The sequence below is a fragment of the Ranitomeya variabilis genome, chromosome 3 (assembly GCF_051348905.1).
Source record: "Ranitomeya variabilis isolate aRanVar5 chromosome 3, aRanVar5.hap1, whole genome shotgun sequence".
Taxonomy (NCBI): domain Eukaryota; kingdom Metazoa; phylum Chordata; class Amphibia; order Anura; family Dendrobatidae; genus Ranitomeya; species Ranitomeya variabilis.
The window spans coordinates 669235403-669262538 of NC_135234.1; the positions used below are offsets into that span (position 1 = coordinate 669235403).

Genomic DNA, 27136 nt, shown 5'->3' on the forward strand with positions numbered 1-27136 from the left:
GTCCCTTGGGTAATTAAACCTTCAAAGATAATTTTTACTGACGCCAGTCCTACTGGTTGGGGGGCACATCTAGGGGACCAGATAGTTCAAGGCCAGTGGTCTGTTAATGAGTCAGATGATTCGTCTAATGTAAGGGAACTAAAAGCAGTTTATTATGCCATATGTAAATTCCTTCCGCAGTTACACGGAACTCACACAAGAATACTATCAGACAACATGACTTCTGTGGCATATATAAACCATCAAGGGGGAACGAGATCAGGAGCTCTCATGTCTATATCAAACGACATTCTTTCTTTAGCCGAAAAACATCTCCTTTCATTGTCCGCACTACACGTCAGAGGAGTGGACAACTCAAAGGCAGATTACCTCAGCCGTCACACTCTCCATCAGGGAGAGTGGGTACTCAGTCTGCGTGTCTTCATGATGATAGCCAAGAAGTGGGGCACTCCCGACATAGACCTTTTTTCAACAAGAGACAACAGACAGGTCAAAATTCGCTTCGTTATTCCTCTCCGACAACCCCGATATCCTGGATGCTCTCCAAGTTCCATGGACATTCCGGCAAGCTTACGCCTTTCCTCCATTAATACTCCTTCCAACTGTGATCAGGAAGATAAGAGAGGACACAGCGAACATAATCCTAATAGCACCATTCTGGCCCAGGAGACCATGGTTCTCCTGCCTCAGAGCCATGTCTGTCTCAGATCCGTGGATTCTTCCGGAGACTCAGGACCTTCTCTCTCAGGGTCCCTTCAACCAACCTCATGTGAAGGGCCTGCGGTTGACAGCCTGGTGTTTGAAAGGCAGCTATTAAAACTGAGGGGTTTTTCAGAGAGGTTGATTGATACCCTTTTACTTAGTAGGAAGAGGTCTACAACAACCATATATGTAAAAGTATGGAGAAAATTTCTAACTTTCTACCCTACAGCTCTGTCAGGAGAGATCCCTATTTCTGCTATTTTGGAATTTCTCCAGAAGGGTTGTGACTTAGGCTTATCAGTCAATACGCTAAGAGTACAGGTTTCGGCTCTAGGAGCCCTATATAGTCATAACATTGCGGGAGACAGATGGGTAGCACGATTCATTTCAGCATGTCAAAGGGCAGAACCAATCCAAATTCCCCACATACCACCATGGGATCTTAATCTAGTCCTAGAGGCCCTAAGGGGGAACCATTCGAGCCGATACACTCGGCCCACATAAAGTTTGTTTCTCTTAAGACAGCCCTTCTTGTCGCTTTAGTATCAGCCAGAAGAGTAAGCGATATTCAGGCATTATCGGTAGACCCTCCTTTTCTGTCAATATTCCAGGATAGGATTGTTTTAAAGACAGACCCTTCCTACTTGCCTAAAGTAGGGACTAAATTCCACAGATCCCAAGAAATCTTCCTTCCTTCCTTCTATAGTAACCCCACAAATCAGGAAGAGGAAAAGATACCATTCTTTGGATGTTAAAAGGGCCGTAATAGCTTAACTAGATAGAACTAGTCTCTGGAGGAAGAGCAGGGCTCTTTTTATTTCCTTTCAGGGCCATAACAAAGGTTCTGGTGTAACGAAGAACACGTTATCTCGGTGGATTCGGGATGCGATTTGCTTGGCCTATCTAGCGAAAGGAGAGAATCCTCCTGAGACTGTAAAAGCACACTCTACCCGGGCGATGTCTTCTTCCTGGGCTGAAAGAGCGGAGGTTCCAATAGAACTGATATGTAAGGCCGCAACCTGGTCTTCTCCTACTACTTTCTATACTCACTATAGATTGGACTTGTCTTCCTCATCTGACTTGTCCTTCGGTAGATCAGTTCTTAACACGGTGATCCCTCCCAAATGACTATCTCTGTAAGTCTCTCAAGTGGGTGCTGTCGTGGCGAAGAGAAAACACCGGATTACGTACCGGTAATGCTCTTTTATAGAGCCACGACAGCAGCCCTTCACTTCCCTCCCTAATAATTATTCTTTCATAGATGCACTGATAAGGGTGAATGGTTCTTGTAGTTAGCTATACTTAAGTTAACTAAAGATAAACGTTGATATTGGACTGCCTACTAATACTGGTGGGCGGTTCCTCTCAATCTCTGTAATCCAACTGTGGGAGCGAGGGGGACCGCCCCTTTTATTCTCTCCATAGGGTTTCCTGTTCCTAAGGGGCGGATCCCCTCTCTCAAGTGGGTGCTGTCGTGGCTCTATAAAAGAGCATTACCGGTACGTAATCCGGTGTATTTGAACATTTCACCGTCACTCAAGATAGAAAACATTGTCAGTGTATGACAAATGATCCAGACGAAAACAAATGCTGTGAAGCCAAGATCAGTGCATATTCAGGCAACGGTAAAAATGCTCCTACCAGAGTTTCTAATCTAAAGAGACATTTACAGCTCTTTCTTCGAGAAGTACTGAAAGCAGTGGATGAGAGAGACTGCATCCAAACCAATGAACCAGTGCCCAGCTCTTCCAGCCAAACAAAGGAGCAGAGAACTTTGCAGCCATCAGTTGCAAGATATTTTGTCAGTGACAAAGTTACTGTGACAATGACAGTAGATACATTTAAAAAACAGATCATAGAGCCTGTTGTAAAGGATAGTGTGCCTATTTGATTATTTTCACGACCAGCTTTTATGTGTCTGAATGGGGAAATGGCCCGCAAGCTTGGTGTTTCTCTGGAGAGCGAGTATTAGAAAATTAGTAATCAAAGAAGCTTTTAAACAAAAGGAAGAACTTAAAAAAAACTCTCAAGGGACGCTTTCTGTTTCTTAAAATGGATGCCTGCACACGTTGGAGTGAACTATTTAGCCATCGATGTCCAATTTGTTTGTGACAAAAATGAAATGGTTACCAAGACATTGGCAGTAAGACACCAAAGCTCATCACACCAGTGAGTTTCTCCAGGTCTTGGTGGAAAAGGTTCTGCAAGACTATGAACTTAAAAAAGAGCAAGTTCTTTCTGTCGTAACTGACAATGCTTCAAATATAAGTACTATTAAGCTAATGAATGAGAGTAATGATGGTGACCAGCAGCTAGAAGAACATTCTGGGTCCACAGACACAAATGTTTGAAATAGAGGAACACAGTATTGTAACTGAGGAGCAAACTGAAGTTGCTTCAGATGAACAGCAACATGATAGTTTAGATGATCTTGTTGAAACTGTGTCAATACGTTCTTTCATTCATCACATGCGCTGTGTTGTGCATACGCTACAGCTGGCTATAAGAGACAGTCTGCAAGAAGGACATACTGCTGCACTGATTGGCAAGGTGAGAAAATTGGCTACTGTTGCCAGAACCCCTAAAGTTGACTCAATTTTGAAGAGACGTGCTGGAAAAGGGGCAGTTATTGATCAAGCCACACGATGCGGCAGTACTTAGTGATTCAGCGCTTGGTTGAACTGAAAACCTTTCTTGTAGACATGGCTAACCCTCAACTGACGCTAAATGAAAGTCAGTGGAATCAGGTGACTGAGCTGGAAAAATTGCTAGAGCACCCATTTACAGTGACTAAAAAATTACAAGCAGAGGACTTAACTACAGGTATTTTCTTAAAGGAGTCGAAGAACCTGATGTTTCGCCTGTCCCAAAGAGGAGGGTTAATTGCAAGTGGCATTGCTACATCAATGAAACGGAGAGGAGCTACTATTACAAAATAATATTCTTTTGGCAGCTGTTTATGTAGACCCAATGCATCGGATTCTTCTAGATGATCAACAGCTGACTAAAGGAAAAGAAGCTCTGTTTGAAATGGCAGTAAGGATGAAAGGGTTGCAGAACAGTCAGGAGGAACAAGAAGAATTTGGTCGTCCTGCCACATCTTCACCCTCATCAACTGATGAAGAATTTAATTTCGAAAAATACTTGATCACAAGGACCGTGCAAAGCGTTCCCGCATAGTCATCCTCATCAAAGAACACAGCCAGTACATTTCAGCAGAATTTTTCATGTGCACTAAAGAAATTGAGAAATTTGACCGTTCATCAAAAATAACAGTGCAACAAGCGATTCCTCTGTATCCTGACATTGTCAGAGATGTTGCCCGAGTGGTTACTGCTTTGCCACTAACCCAAGTTAGTGTAGAGAGGTTGTTCTCTGCTCTCAAAATAATTAGATCAGATTTGAGGGCATCCATGAAGGAGGATCTGACAGAGGCAATACTTTTTCTGAGGACAAATGTATAGATTTCTTCTTAACTGCATAACAGTGTTTATTGCATATTTACTTACAAGAGTTTAGAAAAGTTTTATAAAAGTTATTTGCTATATTCTAATTGTATTCTAATAAATATAGTTTTTGCTCTAAGTGGTCTGATTACTTATATGATGGTGAGAAACTGAATAAGCACGATGTTAATATTTTACAACAGTAAATTTATTGTTACGAATTGGCCATTTATGAAGGAGCCGGAGCCGGAACCTGATAAAATCCAGGAGTCTGAGTCGCAACTGTGGCTTACCGACTCCACAGCCCTGGTTCTGGGTTGGACCTGTGGGCTAGGCTTTTTTGTGCTCTGGCCTCATTGTCATCCTTAGTGGCTTAAATGACAGGTCACTGAACGTTCAGTGACCTGCCTCCTACTTTAAATACTACGCCTGCGCATTTAATACTGTGATATAAAAAAAATTGGCTTCAACGAAATGGCTGCACATGTGCGGTAGCATCTATCTGCAAGTAGTTTTTTTTTTTTTCAATCTTCGCATGCGCCACCCGCCAGTGTGGGAGCACGAACAAGAAGAGGAAATTAATGCCTCTGACCATAGCAATGCTCACTCACTGGTCATCAGAAAACAGTGAGCAGTGCATGCACAGATTGAGAGAATTGCTTGCCAATAGATGCCACTGCTTGTGCGCCACGGCGCCATTTTGTTAGAGCTAGATTTTTATTTTTTTTTTTGAATGCCACAGTACTAAATGCGCATGGGCAGTATTTAAAGTAGAAGGCCGGTCACTGAAGGTTGACTGACCAGTCAATTAAGCCCATAGGAATGATAATGAGGCCAGACCACTCAAAAAAAGCACACCCTGAATTATTCTATGCAGTATTTCAAATAGGAGGCAGGACACTGAAGGATTAGTATATGAACATAAGGATGAATGACCTCGGGGAGATCAAAACATCCAACACCGCGGAGACGCAATCACGTGTTTCTCAACGCAGTGATCCAGAACACTGCCCCCATCCCTTATGGGAAATATGCAAATGCATGTAGAAAAGCCACGGAGACACCATCACGTGTTTCTCAACGCAAGCAATGAGTAGCCAGGTCTTTCACCGGGAAGGAACAACCACGGGAAGGGCAGCATCCAATAAAGGAAAACCACCCATGCCAAAACATGGTATCCTTTTCACTAGGCACTACTCTTAATAGCCAGTTTCCTACTCCACACTGATGAGGGGCAAATACCCCGAAACAGCTGTCTGTGGATGGATATCATGTTTTGGCATAGGTGGTTTTCCTTTATTGGATGCTGCCCTTCCCGGTGAAAGACCTGGCTATTCATTGCTTGCGTTGAGAAACACGTGATGGTGTCTCCGCGGCTTTTCTACATACTGAAGGATTAGTAACCTGTCAGGTAAACCCATAAGGATGAATAGCTGAACAGAGCACATAATAAAGCCCGCCTCTGGAGTACGAAAATCTTATTGACTGAAAACTACAAATACAAATTAACCCTTTCACGCTGCAGCCCTTTATGCATTTGTTTTTTGCTTCCCTTCTTCCCAGAGCCATAACTTTTTTATTTTTACATCAATGTGGTCATGTGAGGGCTTGTTTTTAGCAGGACGAGTTTTACTGTTGAACGACACCATTGGTTTTACCATATCGTGTGCTCAAATGGGAAAAAATTCCAAGTGCGGTGAAATTGCAAAAAAGTGCAATTCCACAACTGTTTTTTGGATTTTTTTTACCATGTTCACCAAATGCTAAAACTGAGCTGCCATTATGATTCTCCAGGTCATTATGAGTTGTTAGATACCAAACATGTATAGGTCCTTTGGATTTTTTTACCATGTAAATAAAAAAAAAAGTTTGTTTAACCCCTTAGTGACAGAGCCAATTTGGTACTTAATGACCGAGCCAATTTTTACAATTCTGACCAGTGTCACTTTATGAGGTTATAACTCTGGAACGCTTTATCGGATCCCGCTGATTCTGAGATTGTTTTTTCGTGACATGTTGTACTTCAAGTTAGTGGTAACATTTCTTCGATATTACTTGCGATTATTTATGAAAAAAATGGAAATATGGCGAAAATTTTTAAAATTTTGCAATTTTCAAACTTTGTATTTTTATGCCCTTAAATCAGAGATATGTCACAAAAAATAGTTAATAAATAACATTTCTCACATGTCTACTTTACATCAGCACAATTTTGGAAACAATTTTTTTTTTTGTTAGGGAGTTATAAGGGTTAAAAGTTGACCAGCAATTTCTCATTTTTACAACACCATGTTTTTTTTTAGGGACCACATCACCTTTGAAGTGATTTTGAGGGGTCTATATGATAGAAAATAACCAAGTGTGACACCATTCTAAAAACTGCACCCCTCAAGCTGCTCAAAACCACATTCAAGAAGTTTATTAACCCTTTACGTACTTCACAGGAACTAAAACAATGTGGAAGAAAAAAATGAACATTTTACTTTTTTTTGCAAACCTTTTACTTCAGAACCATTTTTTTTAATTTTCACAAGTGTAAAAACAGAAATTTAACTACAAATTTTGTTGTGCAATTTTTCCTGAGTACACCGATACCCCATATGTGGAGGTAAACCACTGTTTGGGCGCACCGCAGAGCTTGGAAGTGAAGGAGCACCGTTTGACTGTTTCAATGCAGAATTGGCTGGAATTGAGATCGGACGCCATGTCGCGTTTGGAGAGCCCCTAATGTGCCTAAACAGTGGAAACCGCCCACAAGTGACACCATTTTGGAAACTAGACCCCCCAAGGAACTTATCTAGATGTGTGGTGAGCACTTTGAACCCCCAAGTGCTTCACAGAAGTTTATAACGTAGAGCCGTGAAAATAAAAAATCGCATTTGTTTTCACAAAAATGATTTTTTCGCCCACAAATTCTTATTTTCACAAGGGTAACAGGAGAAATTAGACCACAAAAGTTGTTGTGCAATTTCTCCTGAGTACGTCGATACCCCATATGTGGAGGTAAACCACTGTTTGGGCGCACCGCAGAGCTTGGAATTGAAGGAGCACCGTTTGACTTTTTCAATGCAGAATTGGCTGGAATTGAGATCGGATGCCATGTCGCGTTTGGAGAGTCCCTGATGTGCCTAAACAGTGGAAACCCCCCACAAGTGATACCATTTTGGAAACTAGACCCCTTAAGGAACTTATCTAGATGTGTGGTGAGCACTTTGAACCCCAAAGTGCTTCACAGAAGTTTATAACGTAGAGCCGTGAAAATAAAAAATATCATTTTTTCTACAAAAATGATCTTTTTGCCCCAAAATTTTTATTTTCACAAGGGTAACAGGAGAAATTAGACCACAAAAGTTGTTGTGCAATTTCTCCTGAGTACGTCGATACCCCATATATGGGGGTAAACCACTGTTTGGGCGCACCGCAGAGCTTGGAAGAGAAGGAGTGTAGTTTTACTTTTTCAATGTAGAATTGGCTGGAATTGAGATCGGACGCCATGTCACGTTTGGAGAGCCGCTGATGTGCCTAAACAGTAGAGACCCCCCACATATGACACCATTTTGGAAACTAGACCCCTTAAGGAACTTATCTAGATGTGTGGGGAGCACTTTAAACCCCCAGGTGCTTCACAGAAGTTTATAACGTAGAGCCGTGAAAATAAAAAAATCGCATTTTTTCTACAAAAATGATATTTTTGCCTCCAAATTTTTATTTTACCAAGGGTAACAGGAGAAAATGGACCCCAGAAGCTGTTGTACAATTTGTCTTGAGTACGCCGACACCCTATATGTGGGGGTAAACCACTGTTTGGGCGCATGGCTGAGCTCGGAAGCAAAGGAGCGCCATTTGACTTTTCAATGCAAAATTGACTGGAATTGAGATCGGACGCCATGTCGCGTTTGGAGAGCCCCTGATGTGCCTAAACAGCAGAAACCCCCCAAAAGTGACCCCATTTTGGAAACTAGACCCCCCATGGAACTTATCTAGATGTGTAGTGAGAACTTTGAATGCCCAAGTGCATCACAGAAGTTTATAATGCAGAGTCGTGAAAATAAAAAATATTTTTTTTCCCACAAAAAAGATTTTTTTAGCCCCCAAATTTTTATTTTCACAAGGGTAACAAGAGAAATTGGACCCCAAAAGTTGTTGTCCAATTTGTCCTGAGTATGCTGGTACCCCATATGTGGGGGTAAACCACTGTTTGGGCGCACGGCAGAGCTCGGAAGGGAAGGAGCGCCATTTTGGAATGCAGACTTTGATAGAATTGTCTGCGGGCGTTATGTTGCGTTTGCAGACCCCTAATGTACCTAAACAGTAGAAACCCCCACAAGTGACCAAATTTTGGAAACTAGACCCCCTAAGGAACTTATCTAGATATGTGGTGAGAACTTTGAAAGCTCAAGTGCTTCACAGAAATTTATAATGCAGAGTAGTGAAAATAAAAAAATATATTTTTTTCCAACAAAAAAGATTTTTAGCCCCCAAGTTTTTATTTTCACAAGGGTAACAGGAGAAATTGGACCCCAAAAGTTGTTGTCCAATTTATCCCGAGTACGCTGATGCCCCATATGTGGGGGTAAACCACTGTTTGGGCGCACGGCAGAGCTCAGAAGGGAGGGAGTACCATTTGACTTTTTTAGCGCAAAATTGGCTGTCGTGTTTGGAGACCCCCTGATGTACCTAAACAGTGGAAACCCCCCAATTCTAACTCCAACCCTAACCCCAACACAGCCCTAACCCTAATCTCAACCCGATCCATAATCCTAATCACAACCCTAACGATAATCACAACCCTAACCCCAAAACAGCCCTAATCTCAACCCTAACCATAACCCTAATCAAAACCCTAAATCCAACACACCCCTAACCCTAATCCCAACCCTAATCCCAAACGTAACACTAATCCCAACCCTAATCCAAACGCTAACCCTAATCCCAACTCTAACCCTAACTTTAGCCCCAACCCTAACTTTAGCCCTAACCCTAACTCTAACCCTAACTCTAACCCTAACCCTAATTTTAGCCCCAACTTGTCTTCTCCTGCCGGCCGGCAGATGGCAGCAGATGGCGGGCGCACTGCGCATGCGCCCGCCATGATGAAAAAGCCGGCTGGCAGGAGAAGACAGAAGAGGACCCAGGGACCCCGGGTGAGTATGATAGGGTCCCCGAATCCCCCTATTTCTCTGTCCTCTGATGTGCGATCACATCAGAGGACAGAGAAATAACTGATCGCTTTTTTTTTTTTTTGCGGTCGCCGGTAAACTGTTAATTACCGGCGATCGCAAAGCAGGGGTCGGTGCAAACCGACCCCGATCATGTTCTTTGGGGTCTCGGCTACCCCCGGCAGCCGAGACCCCAAAGAACATCCGGGTGGCGGGCGCACTGCGCGTGCGCCCGCCATTTTTTCCCGGAAAAAAGATGGCGGCGCACATGGGGAGACACGAGGAGCACCGGGGGAGGTAGGTAAGTATTGGGGGGCTATTGGGGGCCATCGGGGACCACATTTCTCTGTCCTCCGATGTGCGATCACATCGGAGGACAGAGAAATTAAACGGCAAATCGCGTTTTTTTTTTTTGTTGCGACCGCCGGTAAACGGTTAATTACCGGCGATCGCAACTCGGGGGTCGGTAAAAACCCCCCGAATCATGTTCTCTGGGGTCTCGGCTACCCTCGGCAACCGAGACCCCAGAGAAAATCCGACTCTGGGGGGCGCTATTCACTTTTTCCACAGCGCCGTTAATTAACGGCGCTGTGGATTAAGTACCCTTAGCGGCCGCCGTTAAAAGGCGTATCGGCGGTCGTTAAGGGGTTAAAGAAAAAAAAATTGCGTTATTTTCCGGGAACTCTTATTTTTTGTGATCTGGGGCTGGGTGAGGACTTATTTTTTGGGTGCTGAGCTGATCACTATTCCACCCGCAGCTGTTAGGGGCAGATGTCAGCTGTTCAATGCCCGAGCCCACATCAAAGGGAGGGACACATGCGGCGTATGTCATGAAGGGGTTAAACAACCACAAGATGGATTTAATCATCCAAGGTATCATTTTAATCAGTGTAGTGGCGCCAATCTGGCGAAGCCTGTAGTTTACTTTGCAAAATCCTGATGACAGGTTCTCTTTAAATATTAGCTCACATCTGTCTACTTGGCCTTTACTGGTTATTAACAAGGAGTGACTACCCCCTCCAAAAAAAAAAACAGCAAAAAAACGATGTGGGGTCCCCCGTAACTAATAACCAGCAAAGGCTAGGCTGGCAGCTGCGGGCTGATATAATCAAAAGGTCCATGGATATTGACCCGCTCCTAGACTAAGAACATCGGCAGTCCGCTGCCCCAAAAATTGCCTGACCTTTGCGCTTGGCCTCCACTATTCCCACTTACCCTGAGACGGTGGCAAGTGGGGTAATAGTATTGGGGTTGATGTCAACTTTGGAATGTCAGCTAAGATCAAACCCAGATTTGGGATTCTAAATAAAACAAATGAAAAATACACATTTAATATCGCAACGTTCAGAAAACACCCAATCTATCAATATATAAAAATAGATCAGAAAACGACGTAACGAGAAACTAAAACGACAGTATTACGTTTTGTTTTATTGGTCGCTGCAACATTGCAATAAATTGTAACAATGGGCAAGCAAAAGATCATATCTACACCAAAATTACATCAATAAAATTGTCAGCTTGGCACACACAAAGTAAGCCCTCACCCAGCCCCAGAACATGAAAAAATGGAGCCGCTACGGGTCTTGGGAAAAAAATATCGCAAATTTTTTTGGGGGAACAAACTTAATTTTTTTTCCCACTATTTAAATAAAAAGCCTATACATGTTTGGTTTATATATGAACTCATAGTGACCTGGAGAATCATAATGGCAGGACAGTTTTGGCATTTGGTGAACATGGTAAAAACAAAACCCCAAGAAACAATTGTGGAATTATACTTTTCTGTCGCTTTATTTGGGGGACACAGGAAACCATGGTGTTATGCTGCTGCCACTAGGAAGCTGACACAATGTACACAAAAGTTATCTCCTCAGCAATGTTGGCTCATAGCAGATAAGCATTTTTGTTACAGAGCGGGGCCACAGTCCTGCAATGTGTAACACAAGGAATCAAGATCGCTGAAGAAAAGTTGTTAAAAATATCAAACAATATAAAAGTTCAAATCGCCCCCCCATTTTGCCCCATTGAAAAAAATACACATTTTGTATCGCTGCGTTCAGAATCGCCCGATCAATGTATAAAAATAAGTAATCTCATCGGTAAATCGTGTAATGAGAAAAAAATCAAAACACCAGAATTAAATTTTTTTTTTATGGTCGCTGAAATGATCAGGCGATAAAATCATATCTATCCCAAAATGGTATAAATAAAAACGTTGGCTCAGAGCGCAAAAAAATAAATCCTCGCCTAGCCCTAAATCGTGAGACGCAACTTTTTTTTTTTTATACACAAACTTCGGATTTTTTTTTTTTTCACCGCTAAAAAAAAAACTAACAAAAAACCCTATACATGTTTGGCATCTATGGACGTGTAATGACGTGGAAAATCACAATGGCTAGTCAGTTTTAGAATTTAGTGAATAAAAAACAATTGTGGAATTGCACTTTTTTTTTTTTTTTTTTTTTTTTTTTTTTGCAATTTCACCGCACTTAATTTTTTTTTACTGTTTTCCAGTACACTGTATGGTAAAAGCAATGGTGATGTTCAAAAGTAAAACTCGTACTGCAAAGAACAAGCCCTCACACAGACATAGTGCAGGAAAAATAAAGGCTCTGGGAAGGGGAGCAAAAAACGTAAATACCCCTTTAAGTACTTAAGAGCCTGTTTGAACACATGAACCAGAGCATCACTAGTTATCAGCAGCACATGTTCTGTTTACACAACACGATGTGCTGATGAACTATATTTTCTAAGTTTGCTTAGAAATAATTGCACCCAATGAGCATTTTGCTCCTACATGGTGTTTTGTGGTCTGTTTTGTAAAGCAATTAATGCCTACACAAGAGCTGTCTGGCGTTTGACCACAAGTATGCGATTTGCAGGCATGCAGTCAAGTGATGACTAGAAGTGTGCAGCCTCTCTGAATATAAGTGTATTGAGCAAGGTCTTATGCGTCTAGTTAAAATGTGACAGGAAATATGCAAATCACATACCTGTAGTCACATGACTGTCTGCTTCCAGCAGTGGAGAATCTTCACAATGCGCACTGTGAGGATGCACAAGTCTGCAGTCACTTAGTGACTGTGGACTTGTACCCATATTCCAGACAGCCCCGAATATTTAACAGGATGGCTAGTGTTCCCAATGATTGTCAGAAGCAATATTCAAGTTGTGACCATTCATTTCTTTTCCAAGTTTTGTATTTTTTGTCATTTTGCAGTTGCATTAAAGAATAAGTTATATATTGGTCAAGATTGCTTCTGCTGTAGATATTTAGTTTCAGTATCTTTATTTTAGAGCTTTGTAACCGTAAAGTCTGCAAATAATCGGCAAACCAAACAGAAGACAAAATGGGTTGCCATTTCTTTGAAAAGGGAAAAAGAGGAGGAACAAAGGAGGTTGGAACGGGATATAGAATCATTTGGTAAGTCTCCACAGGAAGTGAGTTTTGATTCACACTTGTATTGGACTACAGGTTTTTTTTTATTTCAGCTTTCTTTTTTTTTTTTAATTTTGCTTTAGAAATATTTAGTGTTATGACTATATCTAGTGTACCATTTTTTTTTCTTTATCTCTACTACATAAAATTCAAGAGAGGAAGGTGCACGTCAGCCAACAGAGTACCCCTGTTCATTCATTTCACCTTCACATAGAAGCACAACTTTCCTTCTGGCTAGTCTGTGACCTGTGCTGATTGCAGAAGTCTGCACACCCCACGGGAGCTTCCAACTCACAATATGAGTGTTCCCCCCCACCCCACACTGGGCTGTAGTGCTCTTGTTGGTGGCTGAGCTTCCAAAGGTGTTCCAGTCTCTAATGTCATGAAGCGTCTGCCTATTATTCTACATCTGGTACTTCTGACCACTTCATATGGGAAATTCAGACTCGCCAGCCACCCCACTTCAACATGGCTGATTGCATTCACTCTTTACCTCTCCCGTATGGATTCTGTTTTGTTCCATCTGGTCTGAAACCCCAGCCGGTGCGAGAACCAGACCTTTGCCAGACTTGAATTTGTACTCTGTCCAAGTTGTGAACTGCTTCCTGATACCTTGAACCCGTTGGACAACTTTTTTTTTTTTTTTTCCTTCCTTAAGCCTACTTCCCTTTTTTATTCAGGCATCATTGTACTCACTGCCCCTGAGAAGCACTTCAAGGGTTTTCATTCAAATCTATTTTTGTACTCCATTATGGCTTGGTCCAGCTTTTCCAGAACAAACCTGCTTAACAAGCAGATCTGACTCATTCTGGAAGGAGTCCCTTCTGTCATCACTTTCTTGTATCGTGGAGAATTTTTTCCTGTGGATATTCAGGATGCTTATCCCCTCATCTCAATTTTTCCTACTCATCAGAAGTTTTGCAGTCCACCAGTATTACTTTCATCTTGTGGCTCCTCCCTTTGGGCTAACTGCAATATTTTTTTTTTTTTTTATCCAGGCCACTTTCTGTTCAGAGAAATCTGGTAAGTCTACAGATCTCACTTTGGATGGAGAATCTATAAACCAAAGTCTTACCAGATTCCTACTTGGCTCTTAATTTTTTCTGGAGATGTTCGATACTGCCTAGGCAATAGTCCTTAAGACTATTTCATCCAGCCTCTCTCCATTTCTGCATGAAAGTACAAGGCAAGAGGGCAGTCCCCTTTGCTCATTTTCATACCAGGATACCAGGCCACCACCTCCAACAGTCTTTTATCTAGTGGCTGACTTCCCCCTCAAGTGTGCCAAAGCCTCTTTTCTTCACATTTATTGGCATATTGTGCTGACAGATGGCAGCTTCCAAAGCTAAAAAATGGCTTTCTGGCAGTTCTACGTAAAGGGCTATTGTGTGATCCATGTAGGGTTACTGCCCATCAGAGTGCTGGAGTCTATCCTTTTCATCACTGGCAGGACAATCTGTTGGGTCTTCCCATTTTGATCTAGATGGAAGATGCCACTGCCGTGGCATACATTACCTTTCAGGGTGGAACTAAAGATTTCAAGGTATCAAGAGTTTTGCCTGGGCAAAAAGTATTCCAATTTTCCAGGACGTCCCTCCTGACAGCACCATGGAGGATCTCCTCTTCCTCCTCCGCCTCCGCCTCGGTCACAGAGGCACTGCAGTACTTTGCTCTGCCCTCAACAGGGCAAAGTACGCCGGAGCCGCGGCGTAAAGACCCGAAGAGGACGTCATGGAATGAAGATGGGAGGTGCCGGAGCAGACCGGAGACACCCATCCGACCTGACCGCCCCTGGGTGAGTATAATCTAACGTCTTTTTCTCCCCTTTCAGGTAACATCGGGGGCTTATCTACAGCATTACAGAATGCTGTAGATGAGCCCCTGATGCCAGTGAGCTTACCTCACCAGCCATTTTGGGGGTGACAGGTTCCCTTTAAAGAGCCAGGTGGGAAATAGAGCTAAGCTCAGATGAGGATTCCTATCTTTAGGGATCTGAGCAGGAGGAGGGCGACGTAATTTCAGAGGAACAGGAGCGAGGTAGAAGATACTTGATCCTGTCGGAAGATACAGCCAACCTAGTCCGAGCTGTAAATAAAACAATGCAGGTCGGGGAGGTTCCAGAACCACAGTCTAGACAGGACTTAATGTTTGGGGGGCCTTGGGGCACAAAAGCTACGGGTGTTCCCAGTGAGTGACCACGTGCAGGCACTGGTCCTGAAAGAGTGGGAAGAGACTGAGAAGTGCCTTCTGATAATCCCTGGACTATAAGAAGCGGCTGCCGTTTTGATCCAAAGGAAATTAAGATATGGAAAGAGGTGCCCAAGAGTGATGTACCAGTGGCTAAGGTGGCCAGAAAGACTTCCATTCCCTTTGAGGATTCTTCTAGTTTAAAAGACTCTATGGATAGGAAGGCAAATAATCTGCTAAGACGAGCCTGGGAGTCATCAGCGGCCTTAAGACAAATATAGCCGCTACTTCAGTTGCTAGATCTATGTTTTTATGGATGGGGCAACTGGAGGAGCACTTGTCTAACAAAACCCCAATGGAGGGTATCTTAGCTTCCATTCCTCTCATGAAGTCGGCTACAGCCTTCTTGGCCTTTGCATCTGCTTAATTGGTAAGATTCTCGGCCAGAAATGGCTTGCTTTCCAACGTCTCGCAGAGCTCTGGTTAAAAACCTGGTCCGGGGATGGTGCTTCAAAAAACAAGCTCTGCTCTCTTCCCTTCTCAGGGTTAAGAGTATTCGGCCCTGCACTAGATGATTTTCTACAAAAGTCGGCTGACAAAAAGAAGGGGTTCCCGGAAGACAAAGAAGGGAGCAGCCCTTTCGTAGGCCGGGCATCTATATATAAAAAAAGAGTACAGGAACCAGGGAAACTCTTATAGGGGTCCCTACAGTAGTTCCCACTCTAGAGGCGGAAAGAGTAGAGGTCCAGGAAACAATGACGCTGTCTGGATTGGGGGGGGGGGGGGGGGGGCGATTCAAGCAGATCTCGGGTCACTCAGAATCAGTGGGTCATAAAGACCATATCAGAGGGCTATCAAATAGAATTTGCACCCCTCCCCGCCAGCGAGTCATTGCTCCCCTTACGGTAAAATCAGACTCCCAATTACGGTCAGACTTGGTAGATATAGCAAACTCAGCAGTTAGTGCCAGTCCTCTGGGCAGAAATAGGCTTGGGGCACTACTCCTCTCTGTTTTCCATCATAAAAGCACCAGGAGAGTTTCGCACAATTATGAACTTAAAACCCCTAAACGCCTGGGTCTCTTACATTCCGGATGGAGTCGGTCAGGTCCACCTAATAAAAACGCCCTAATGTGCAAAATAGACTTGAGAAACACCTACTATCAGGTTCCTATCCACCTGGCATCCCAAAGGTTCCTGAAATTTACGGTGAGGCTGCCAGATCGGACCTGCCACTTTCAGTTTCAGTGTTTTCCATTTGGCCTATCGTCAGCTCCTCTAATTTTCACCAAGCTAGTCTCAGATGGTAGCTTTTCTAAGAAACCTGGCAATAATCATCATACCATACCTGGATGACTTCCTAGTGGCGAACTCATCGGAAGAACTCCCAACACAGAAAAATCCATAGCGGTTATGGAATCCCTCGGCTGGATCATGAACAGAAATAAATCAGACCTAACAAAGGTGTGTGTGTGTGTGTGTTTTTTATTTTTTTTTTTTTTATAAATTTTCTTGGGAGTCCTGCTGTATTCCAGTCGCAGAACTTCCTCTTTGCCCCTGGAGAAACAAAGGACCTTGCGGAGCAGAGTAAAGGAGCTTATGAAAGGTTGTATCTCTATCAGGACAGTGATGCGAGTTTTGGGCCTCATGATTGCCTGTATCCCTTGCGTTCGCTGGGCTCTGTTTCATTCGAGAGTTTTACAGAGGGAGATCCTGGCTGTCTGGGATCGTCGCCAATCCTCCCTCGACGAGAAAATATTCTTATCCCCGTCAGGCAAGAAGTTTCTACTATGGTGGATTCAATTAAGAAACCTAAAGGAGGGTGTTCCTTGGATTACTTATCCAGAAGTCACAATCGCCACAGATGCCAGCAAGTGGGGATGGGGGTGCACCTGGAGGGAAGAATTCTTCAAGGAGAGTGGCCCATAAGCATACAATCCAGCTGCTCCAATTACAGGGAACTTTACGGAAAGCTCTAAGATAGTCAGGCCCAGCTGAGGCGTCGACGCATCAAAATCCTCACGGACAATATGACAGCGGTATGCTCCTTGCACCATCAGGGAGGTACCAGGCATAGAAGACTCCAGGAACTATCAGGGAAGATATTTTCCTGGGCGGAAAGAACAGTCTTATCGATAACATCCCAAAAGACTTTTCTTTTGGTATGTATCTTTTCCATCGGGTTCAGTGGAATTAGGACGTGCATCCACATATCTGTTGTGCTGTCGGCTATCTTCTAACACACTTATCGATTCCATCCATCTACAGGGATCCCGGAACATCGTCGCAGACTACCTAAGCAGATGAAAGATCTGGACAACCGAATGGGAGCTAAACGGGGAGATGTTCCAGGATTTTTTGCCATCGTTGGGGCAGGCCGCAGATAGATCTGTTCGCAACCAGAAAGAAGGCGGACAGGTTTTTCTCTGAACCCGTCAGGCCAGAGGGTGTAGATGCGCTGAGTCAGAATTGGGGAAGATCCCTCTTATGCTTTTCCTCCGATACCTCTCATTCCAACCATCCTCAGGAAGATTGAGCAAGAGTACTTCTTATTGTGCCCTATTGGTCAAGAAGGAGTTGGTTTCCGCTTCTAGGGATTATGGCAGAGAAACACCCGGTGCTGCTGCCACAGAGGGAAGATCTTATCCACCAAGGTCCAGTCTTTCACCAGAAAATGGGGAGGCTTCATCTGTCGGCTTGGATCCTGAGCGGGACATCCTGAGGGCTCGGGGATTATTGGACCAGGTGATATCCACAATCCAATCCAACCAAAAACCAGTTACAGCCGCAATCTACTTAAAAATCTGGAAGAGGTTCTGTCTGGGGGGTGGCAGGTCTGGCCTTTCTGGAAGATAGCCGGATATTCCAAGGGTCTCAGATTTTCTGCAGGCAGGCTTTAATAAGGGGCTTAGACCCGGTACCCTAAAAGTCCAGATCTCAGCCTTAAGTACCTTCCTCGACTATTCCCTGGCTTCTCATCCATGGGTAATAAGATTAGTCAGGGCAATTCAGTGTCTGTGCCCCACGATCAGGCAATCAGTTCCCCCTTGGGACTTAAATCTAGTTCTTCGGTTCCTATTCTGAGACCGTCATTTCTGGGGGTCAGATATCCCATCTTGCATCTAACATGAAGGTGACATTAGTGGCTATCACCTCAGCAAAACGGATAGGGGAAATTCAGGCCTTGTCCATTCGAGACCCATACCTCCAAATTTGGGATGACCGGATAATCGTGAAGTTAGACCCCTCCTTCCCACCAAAGTCCAGTCAGAATTTAAATCGGGAGATTGTACTTCATTCTGCGAAAACCCCTTGAACGAAAAAGAACGGGCCCTACATAACTTAGATGTTAGACAGGCGATCATTGACTACATTGAGGCCCACACGCAAGTGGAGGCAGGATCAGAGTTTTTGTTCTGTTTGGGTGGAAAAATTAAAGGAAAAAAAGCCTCCAAGTTCACCATCGCTTCAGTGATCTCCCTAGCGTATCAGTCGCTGGGCATTAGTTCTCCTGTAGGATTAACAGCCCGCTCAACTCTAGCGTTATCAACTTCCTGGGCAGAGCGAGCAGGAGCATCAGTAAGCCAAACTTTGTAGGCCCGCAGCCTGGTTCAGGCTAGACACGTTTTGTAAACCCTACAAACTGGACGTATTATCTAGCCAACAAACAGCTTTCAGGAGAATGGTTCTCCAAGCTGTGATCCCACCCTGAAGTTTCTTTGGTATTCTCCATGGTGCTGTCAGGAGGGACGTCCTTGAAAAAAGGATTAGACCTACTGGTAATTGTTTCCAGGAGTCCATCCTGACAGCACGGTTAGTTCCCTCCCTGATTATGTATGTCATATGTCTTATTATGATATGTTTAGGGCCTGTTTCACACGTCAGTGGCTCCGGTACGTGTGGTGAGTTTCCTCACGTACCGGAGACACTGACTCACGTAGACACATTAAAATAAATGTCTCTGCACATGTCAGCGTGTTTTCACGGACCGTGTGTCCGTTTGCAAAACACGGAGACATGTCAGTGTTCGTGGGAGCGCACGGATCACACGGACACATTAAAGTCAATGGGTCCATGTAAACACGTACCGCACACGGATGCTGTCCGTGTGCCGACTGAGGACCACACGGACCGTGCAGGAGACAGCGCTGTCCCCCCCTGCGTGTGGTGCTGAAGCCGGCATTCATTCCTTCTCCCCAGCAGCGTTCGCTGGAGAGAAGGAATGAAAAATCAAGGGGGTTTTTTGCGTTTAAAATAAAGTTCCGTAGGGGTGGAGCCGCATATTCATCCCTGTAATGAGCGGCACCACGTGACCGCTCACACAGGACAAGCTGCCGGCGCTGAGAGGAAGCATCGCGGGAGCTGGGTGAGTATTTTAATGCCAGCGGGCGGGCGCACAGGGGGTGGGAGGCGAGAGGTGACCAGGAACTTTATTTTAAACACACAAAAAATAAAAAAAACCTTGATTTTTCATTCCTTCTCTCCAGCGAACGCTGCTGGGGAGAAGGAATGAATGCCGGCTTCAGCACCACACGCACGGGGGACAGCGCTTAACTCTAGCGCTGTCTCCTGCACGGTCCGTGTGGTCCTCAGTCGGCACACGGGCGGCACATGGCTGTCGCACGTGAGCACACTGACACGGATAACTCCGGAACCAGAATTATCTGGACGTGTGAGACTGGCCCAATAAATGTGTTACGTTGCATCATCCATGGTGTTACTTGTTTAAAAGGGAATGAGGGTGGGGAGTGGCCTTTTAACCTCTTGTGTGCTTCCTGTGCCTGCAAGGAGGAGGAAGTCCTCCATAGTGCTGTAATAAATGGACTCCTGGAAACCTAATTATACCGGTAGGTCTAATCCCTTTTATTTCAGCTGTCAACATACCGGGAGTTATATAATTAACCCTTTCCAGCTTAGAAAGTGGCTTATCACTGGGAGAGTGGTACCTTCATGTAGAGGTCTATAGCTAGATTTGTTCTCTGTGAGACACTCTGGACATTAATTTGATAGCATTCAGACTGAACCACAATGTTCCAGAGCTCATGTCCAGATCCTGCGTCTCTTCCTCTGATGTGCTGGCTTTCCCATGGTCCCCCTTTCCCACCCTTATTCAGTCACTCAGTTTAAAAGCTTGGCCTTTGAGGCCACGGTTGTTGTGATGGCTTTGGGCCTCTTATCAGGTCATTCAGAATTAGTGTGCATAAACCTACCTTGTTGCATATCTTATCTGCATACCTGGTAGGCTTTTTTTTTAATCCAACAAAATGTTCCTATGTCGTTTTCCCTTTTGGTTGTTATCTCCTTACTGCTCTGTGACTACAAGGGCCCATCTGACTTGTTTGTTCTCTTCCAGAGGAACCTGGATGACTTTAAGCCCTTAATGGCCACCAAAATGTCTTTTTTTACTGACCTGAGATATAACAAAATAGCATCCACATACAGGTGACAATCCAGCAGCTGTCTTCTGAACACTATAGCTGACAACTTGCTGCATCAGCCACGATCATTGTTGGCACCGTCCATATCGGGTTAACCCCTTAGATGCTGCTGTCAATAGTGACTATATCATATAAATGGTTAACAGAGTGCAGGGGCTCCCTCTTTATCCCCATCGGCACCCTGAGATCATGATTGTGTGGTCCTGATATTTGCCATGGCAATTCACGACCAAATAACGGCCTTAGTCTGCCGGCTGTTGTAACCTGTTAAGATGTTAGCGACGTTTAGGTGGTAAAAATCAGCTTTTTCATTCCTGTCATGTCACTTTGCATTAATTACTGAAAATCACCTGAAGGGTTAATAAACTACCTGACAGCCGTTTTCAATATGTCCAAGGGTGCTGTTTTAAAAAGGGTATTTTAGAGGTTTACAATATATAGGATCCCCAAAGTTGCTTCAAACCTGTACAGGTCCCTAAATATTTTTTTGTAAATTTCCTTGACAAAAATGAATTACTACTACATTTTGAAACCCCTTCTTTCTTCTCTCTTCTTTCTCGCTTCATTGGGGGACACAGGTTACCATGGGTGTATGCTGCTGTCGCTAGGAGGCTGACACTATGCAAATAAGGAAAAAATAGCTCCTCGGCGGTATACACCTTCCGACAGGCACAGCGCTCCAGTTTGGCCTGGCATCTGCTCTTGGGGTCTTCACAAACGTCATGGTGGCGGTCATGGCCATCCTTCGATCAAAAGGGATTCTCATAATCCCTTATCTCGATGATCTCCTGGTCAAGGGCCCGTCTTGCTGAGACTGCGACCAGAGCCTCCAGATCACTCTGGACACGCTGATCAGTCTCTGTTGGATAATCAAGTCGACCCTAATTTCAACTCAGCGTCTCGTGTTCCTGGGCATGGAATTCGACACCATCCAAAACCAAGTTTTTCTTCCAAAGGAGAAGTTCTTATCTCTCCGGCAGGGAGTCAAAGCCCTAAAGTGCCCTGTCCCTTTTCCCCTGTTGCTCTGCATGAGAGTACTGGGGAAGATGCTTGCCTCCATGGAAGCAGTACCTTATGCTTAGTTCCAGTTCCCTCTCTAGTTGACCCTCCTGTCTACCTGGGACAGGAGCTCTTTTCCTGGATCATCCAGTTCGCCTACCCGCACAATATGAGGCAGTCTCTTACTTGGACGCTATCCGCCTCTGTCCTGCCCTGGAGGTCATTTCTTCCTCTCCAATGGCAGGTCATCACCACCGATGCCAGTCTTCAGGGTTGGGGAGCGGTCTTCCTTCATCTCACAGCGCACGGTTGCTGAAATGTTCAGGAAGCCCTCCTCCCAATCAATCTCTTGGAGATCAGGGCAATCCTTCTTGCCCTCCTCCGCTGGCAGTCCCTCCTCGTGGGCAAACCGGTCCGCATTTAGTCGGATAACGCCACAGCCGTGGCCTACATAAACAACCAAGTCGGAACTCGCAGCAAGTATGTCATGATAGAGGTGGCAAAGATTCTGTGTTGGGCGGAGAGCCATGTTCCCGCCTTATCAGCTGTCCACATTCCAGGGGTGGACAAATAGGAAGCAGATTTTCTGAGTTGTCAGGGGCTCGTGTCAGGCCAATGGTCTCTCCACCCCTCCGTCTTCAACCAAATTTGTCAGAGGTGGGGCGCTCTGAATGCCGACCTAATGGCTTCTCGAACAAATCACAAGGTTCCCCAGTACGTAGCCAGGTCCCGGGATGGCCGTCGGTTGCAAAGCACTTGTGGTCAGTTTCAGATGCCTTATCTATTTCCACCTCTTCCCTTGATACCAAGGATCGTAAAAAAGATAAAGGCTACTTTCACACTAGCGTTGGGCTCGGCCCGTCGCAGTGCGTCGGGCCGAGGTCACCGACGCTAGCGTTGTCTCCGCCGCACAACGGGGGCAGCGGATGCATTTTTCCAGCGCATCCGCTGCCCCATTGTGAGGTGCGGGGAGGTGGGGGCGGAGTTCCGGCCGCGCATGCGCGGTCGGAAAAAGCGGACCGTCGGGAGCAAAAACGTCACATGTAACGTTTTTTGCTCCCGACGGTCCGCCACAACACGGCGCAACCGTTGCACGACGGTTGCGTCGTGTCAATGCGTCGCAAATGCGTCGCTAATGTTAGTCAATGCAGAAAAAACGCATCCTGCAAGCACTTTTGCAGGATGCGTTTTTTCGGCAAAATGACGCATTGCGACGTATTGCAGTTAACGCTAGTGTGAAAGTAGCCTTATCTATTTCCACCTCTTCCCTTGATACCAAGGATCGTAAAAAAGGTAAAGGCACAGGGGGTCCCCGTTCTGTTAGTAGCTCCAGATTGGCCTCTGAGAGCCTGGTATGCGGAGCTAGTGAACATGGTATCGGACGTCCCCTGGAGGCTTCCAGACCGTCCAGATCTTCTATCACAAGGGCCCCTCTTCCACCCGAATTCTTGGTCTCTGAACTTGAATGTATGGCTGTTTGAGGCTGCAGTCCTAAGGGACGCAGATTTTTTTTCTTACAGCGTCATACAGACAATGATTAAGGCAAGAAAACCGGTATCTTCATGCATCTATCATAGGTGTTAGAAAACCTTCTTCCGATGGTGTGAAGACAAGTTTGTTTCCTTTGACATTTTCCCTTCCCTCAGTTCTTGGTTTTCTTCAAACGGGTCTCGACTCGGGCCTTTACCTAAGTACCTTTAAAGGGTCAGGTGCCCACTCTGTCCGTGCTCTTCCAAAGGGATCTGGCTTCCCTTCCCCAGGTGAAGACCTTCCTTTAGAACGTCGCTCACATAACGCCCCCTTACCATTCTCCTGTTGATCCATGGGATCTCAACCTTGTCCTGGGCGCCCTCCAGCGTGCGCCTTCTGAACCAATTCAGGACATTTCTTTCTCCCTCCTTTCATGGAAAGTGGCCTTGGTCGTCATCACCCCTATTAGGAGAGTCTGAGTTGGCAGCATTGTCCTACGGTTCTTCTTTCCTCAATCTGCACAAGGATAAGGTGGTCCTCTGGCCTGTTCCTTTCTGCCAAAGGTAGTTTAGGCCTTTCACATCAACGAGGACATCGTCCTTCCTTCTGCCCTTCTCCAGTTCATCCCTTGGAAAGATCTCTCCACAAGCTGGATTTGGTCAGGGATTTTAGTCTTATCTTTCTAGGACTGCTTCTTTTCGTCAGTCCAATTGTCTGTCGTCTATGAAAATCGTCGAAAGGGGCTCCCCACTTCTAAATCCACAATCGCTCGTTAGATTCGTTCAGCGGTTCTGGAGGCATACCGCGTTCAGGACAAACGGCCTCCTTCAGGGGTGAGGGCTCACTCTACCCGGGCTGTGGGATCTTCCTGGGCCATTTGTCACCAGGCTTCGGTTTTGCAGGTTTGCAAGGCCACAACCTGGTTGTCCCTTCACACTTTCGTGAGGTTTTACAAGGTGCACACACTCATGCCTCTGCTGACGCAGGCCTGGGTAGGAAGATACTGCAGGCGGTGATTTCCCACCGGCCGACCTAATTTCTCTTCTCTGCATACTTTTCCTATGGGACTGCTTTTGGATGTCCCATGGTAACCTGTGTCCCCCAATGAAGGGAGAAAGGGATTTTTGGTACTTGCTGTAAAATCTTTCTTGGAGCCTTCATTGGGGGACACAGCACCCTCCCTTAATGTTGTACCGTGTTGGCCAATGTGCTGTTGTTTTGGGTTGGTACATGGGTTGAGTTTGTTCATACTTGCTTCTACTACTGCTTTAGCACCAAATGAGTTGGCTTGTGCCTGTCGGAAGATGTATACTGCTGAGGAGGAGCTATTTTTTTCCTTATTTGCATAATGTCAGCCTCCTAGCAACAGTAGCATACACCCATGGTAACCTGTGTCCCCCAATGAAGTCTCCAAGAAAGAGATTTTACGGTAAATACCAAAAATCCATCTTTTACAAATGGTGCTGATTTTAAAGCAGACATGAGGGAAATGTCTCTATCGCTTGATTGGGGACACAGCAAACCATGGGTGTATGCTGCTGCTGCCGCCACTAGGAGGCTGACACTATGCACAAAAAAGTTAGCTCCTCCTCTGCAGTGTACACCCCACCAACTGGCACTAGGATAATCAATTTAACTTGGTGTCAGTAGGAGGTGGACATCGGTCTTTCACTAGACCCATATGTACCTCTGTTTTTGGCGTTTTCCAGTGACATCTTTTTCAGGTGGATCTTCTCCTTTACTACTAGAGGGGATACAGTGTGAACAGTCACAACTGTACTCCCACATAGAGACTGAGTACGGCGTGTACTGCCACTGTGTATCCTCATGTCTAGCCGGCAGGACCCAACTCCTAACACAGAATTGTTTTAAGTGATCCGTTTTTGGTCCTGGTCCATGTCTCCTACCCCCTCGCCCTCCAGAGCCTGTCAGTTTAAGGAAGCATGGACGTCCCTCATACTCCATTTCTTGGATGTCTTCAGGATGGAGAGGTACATTTACCTTTCTCTTTCTCCACCAGATTCCAGTCCAGAGCTGTCAGAGAAGATTCGAATAATGAAGAAAGAGGATAAAGATGATGAAGCTAAGACCTAGAGGAAGATGGAGGAAAACAGAAGAGGATAGATGGGTCTTGCCTTCCCTCCTCCCTCTTACCAAAATTTTTATTCAGTTTTCTACTCTATATGGGACCTTTTCCGCCTTTTTCTGGAGGTTACCTGACGTGTGATGTTTGACTTTGTCCTCAGTACTGGATCTTCGCTTCCCTGTCTGCCGGGTACCTTTTTCTGTACTTTCATAGCTAGCAAAGGCTATATCCGGGCCTCTGCGACTAATTAAGGCCCCGACTTCAGCGCGACCTAGTCCCGGTGTTTGGCCCTGCCCCCTTCCCAGTGTCGTCGGGTGGGCTTTACTCCCGCCCGGTGATTATGATCCTCTTCTTGGGCCCGTCGACTAGCTCCTACCACTCCATTGAGAGGTTTTCTCTGCCTCTTTGCCCCGGCGGTTTGCCACTCCTACTGCTCCATTGAGAGGTTTTCTCTGCCTCTTTGCTCCGGCGGTTTGCCCTGCCCCTCCTTCCGGCCTCAGTGAGCTGGCTTTTCATCCATCCATCTTTCTCTTTCTCTCTCCTCTCTTTTCTCTTCTCTCTCTCTCTCATATCTTAGTTGGACCTGCATCCTTGCTTGTTTCTCTTGGTCTAAAGCCTGGGAGCAGTTCTTCAGGACCTGCCATTTCCTGTGAGTATCTCTGCTCTGCAGACTGACACTCCTCAGCTCTCTGTTCCCTAACCTTCTGGCACCATCAGTTAGTGGGTCTGCTTCTTATGGCCATCTCTAAAGGAGAGCGCTCTCGCCCTCCTGCTTCCTCTTCTTCTGCTCTTGTCAGGGGTCATTCCATATCAAGTGATCCAAATATGAATATTTTTTTTACCTGACATCTTTAGATTTTTTTTATTTTTTGTTTTTATGAAGTACAACTTTAGTTAATTACAAATTAAAAGTTTAGAATTTTTTCCTTCATCAGTTAATTTTTGGCCTGGTATGGCTTTACACTTTTTATCATATCTCGGGCTAGAATTAAGATAGAGGTGGGAGAGGCATCATTTTTCTCAGAACGGTACCGGCTTTCATTTGATATGTCACAAGACTGTTTCTTTATATTTTGTTTTGGTGAAATCAAATTAAACATTTTGATGCGCAATTCTGAAAAAAACGTATGTTTTAAAATTGTGAAAACATGCATGTGTTATTTGTGTCCTTGTTTATATTTGTACAGGGATTCAACTTGGGACCTATCACATTTGTATTTTTTTTTAAGCCTTGAAACATCTGATTTTATGTTTGTGTGAGTTTCTTCCCTTTTTCTTTTCAAATTACAACTTGCTGCATTCAACATTTATATGTAACAATAAAGAAACACAAAAAATAAATACATCTTAATCATCATAACAACTTGCTCAGCATTTTCAACCTGAATGCATTGAACAAGCCAAAAGAAAAAACGTGATCATATCCTCAAGTGTGATTTTCTAAATACAGTCTGATCCTAATTATATGTTAAAAACAAGATTAAAAGAACCAATATTTTTACCACCTATTTATACATGGAACATTTTTTTTTTTCTACTATATCACTAAACATGTCATTTCTGAAGTGTTTAAGAAGAATAGTCCAGTAGTTAAATCCTCGTACTATAAAATATGAACTAATCAAACAATTAATAGTAGGTTTTTACACTGGCCTGTTATCATCAATGTGTCCCTTCTAGTGGGTGAAATGTCATCTTGTCCATAAGCGCTCACTAGCAATGGCCGTTTCCTTCTGTGTCAGAGTATGTGCGGCTGTCACGGTGCTCTGCTCCACCTGAGTTAATATCTGATTTTTGTAACTTTACAATGTCTGGTTTTCTTGGATACACAAAGGATGGCGCTGGACCAGAAGGTGCAGAAAAGTCACTTCTACGTCTTCATTTTCACAATCTTTGGAGAGTCCAATAGCCGCCAGCGCTGATCATATTCACAGGTCACATCACCAGTTGTCATCCATTGCCGATCTTGTGCTGCCTTCTACCACGTCATGGACGTCACTGTCTTTATTTCCACTACATGGGATGACAGTGCGGTATTGCTGAGTCCCTGTGATGGGTTCTGCTTCCTGTAACCGATGTTTTCACAAACTCTCCTCCTCCTCTTCGTAGTCCTGGTTTGTACAATACATGAACTGGATGTTGAGAATATTTTTCTCCCTCCATTTGAGGAGTTGCATCGGTGTTAAGATTTGGTGTGAATATGGCCTC

At 44.7% G+C, this 27136-nt stretch overlaps 1 protein-coding gene across 4 annotated transcripts in view; it reads left to right on the forward strand.

Moving 5' to 3' along the window:
* The window catches only part of LOC143816926 (gametocyte-specific factor 1-like), a 157537-nt gene that overhangs the window by 10540 nt on the left and 119861 nt on the right, over nucleotides 1-27136 (forward strand). For all 4 annotated transcript variants that reach the window (XM_077297917.1, XM_077297916.1, XM_077297920.1 and 1 more), the window contains exon 3: nucleotides 12608-12734. In XM_077297917.1, the coding sequence (XP_077154032.1) occupies nucleotides 12608-12734 (127 nt within the window). The remainder of the gene's footprint in view (nucleotides 1-12607; nucleotides 12735-27136) is intronic.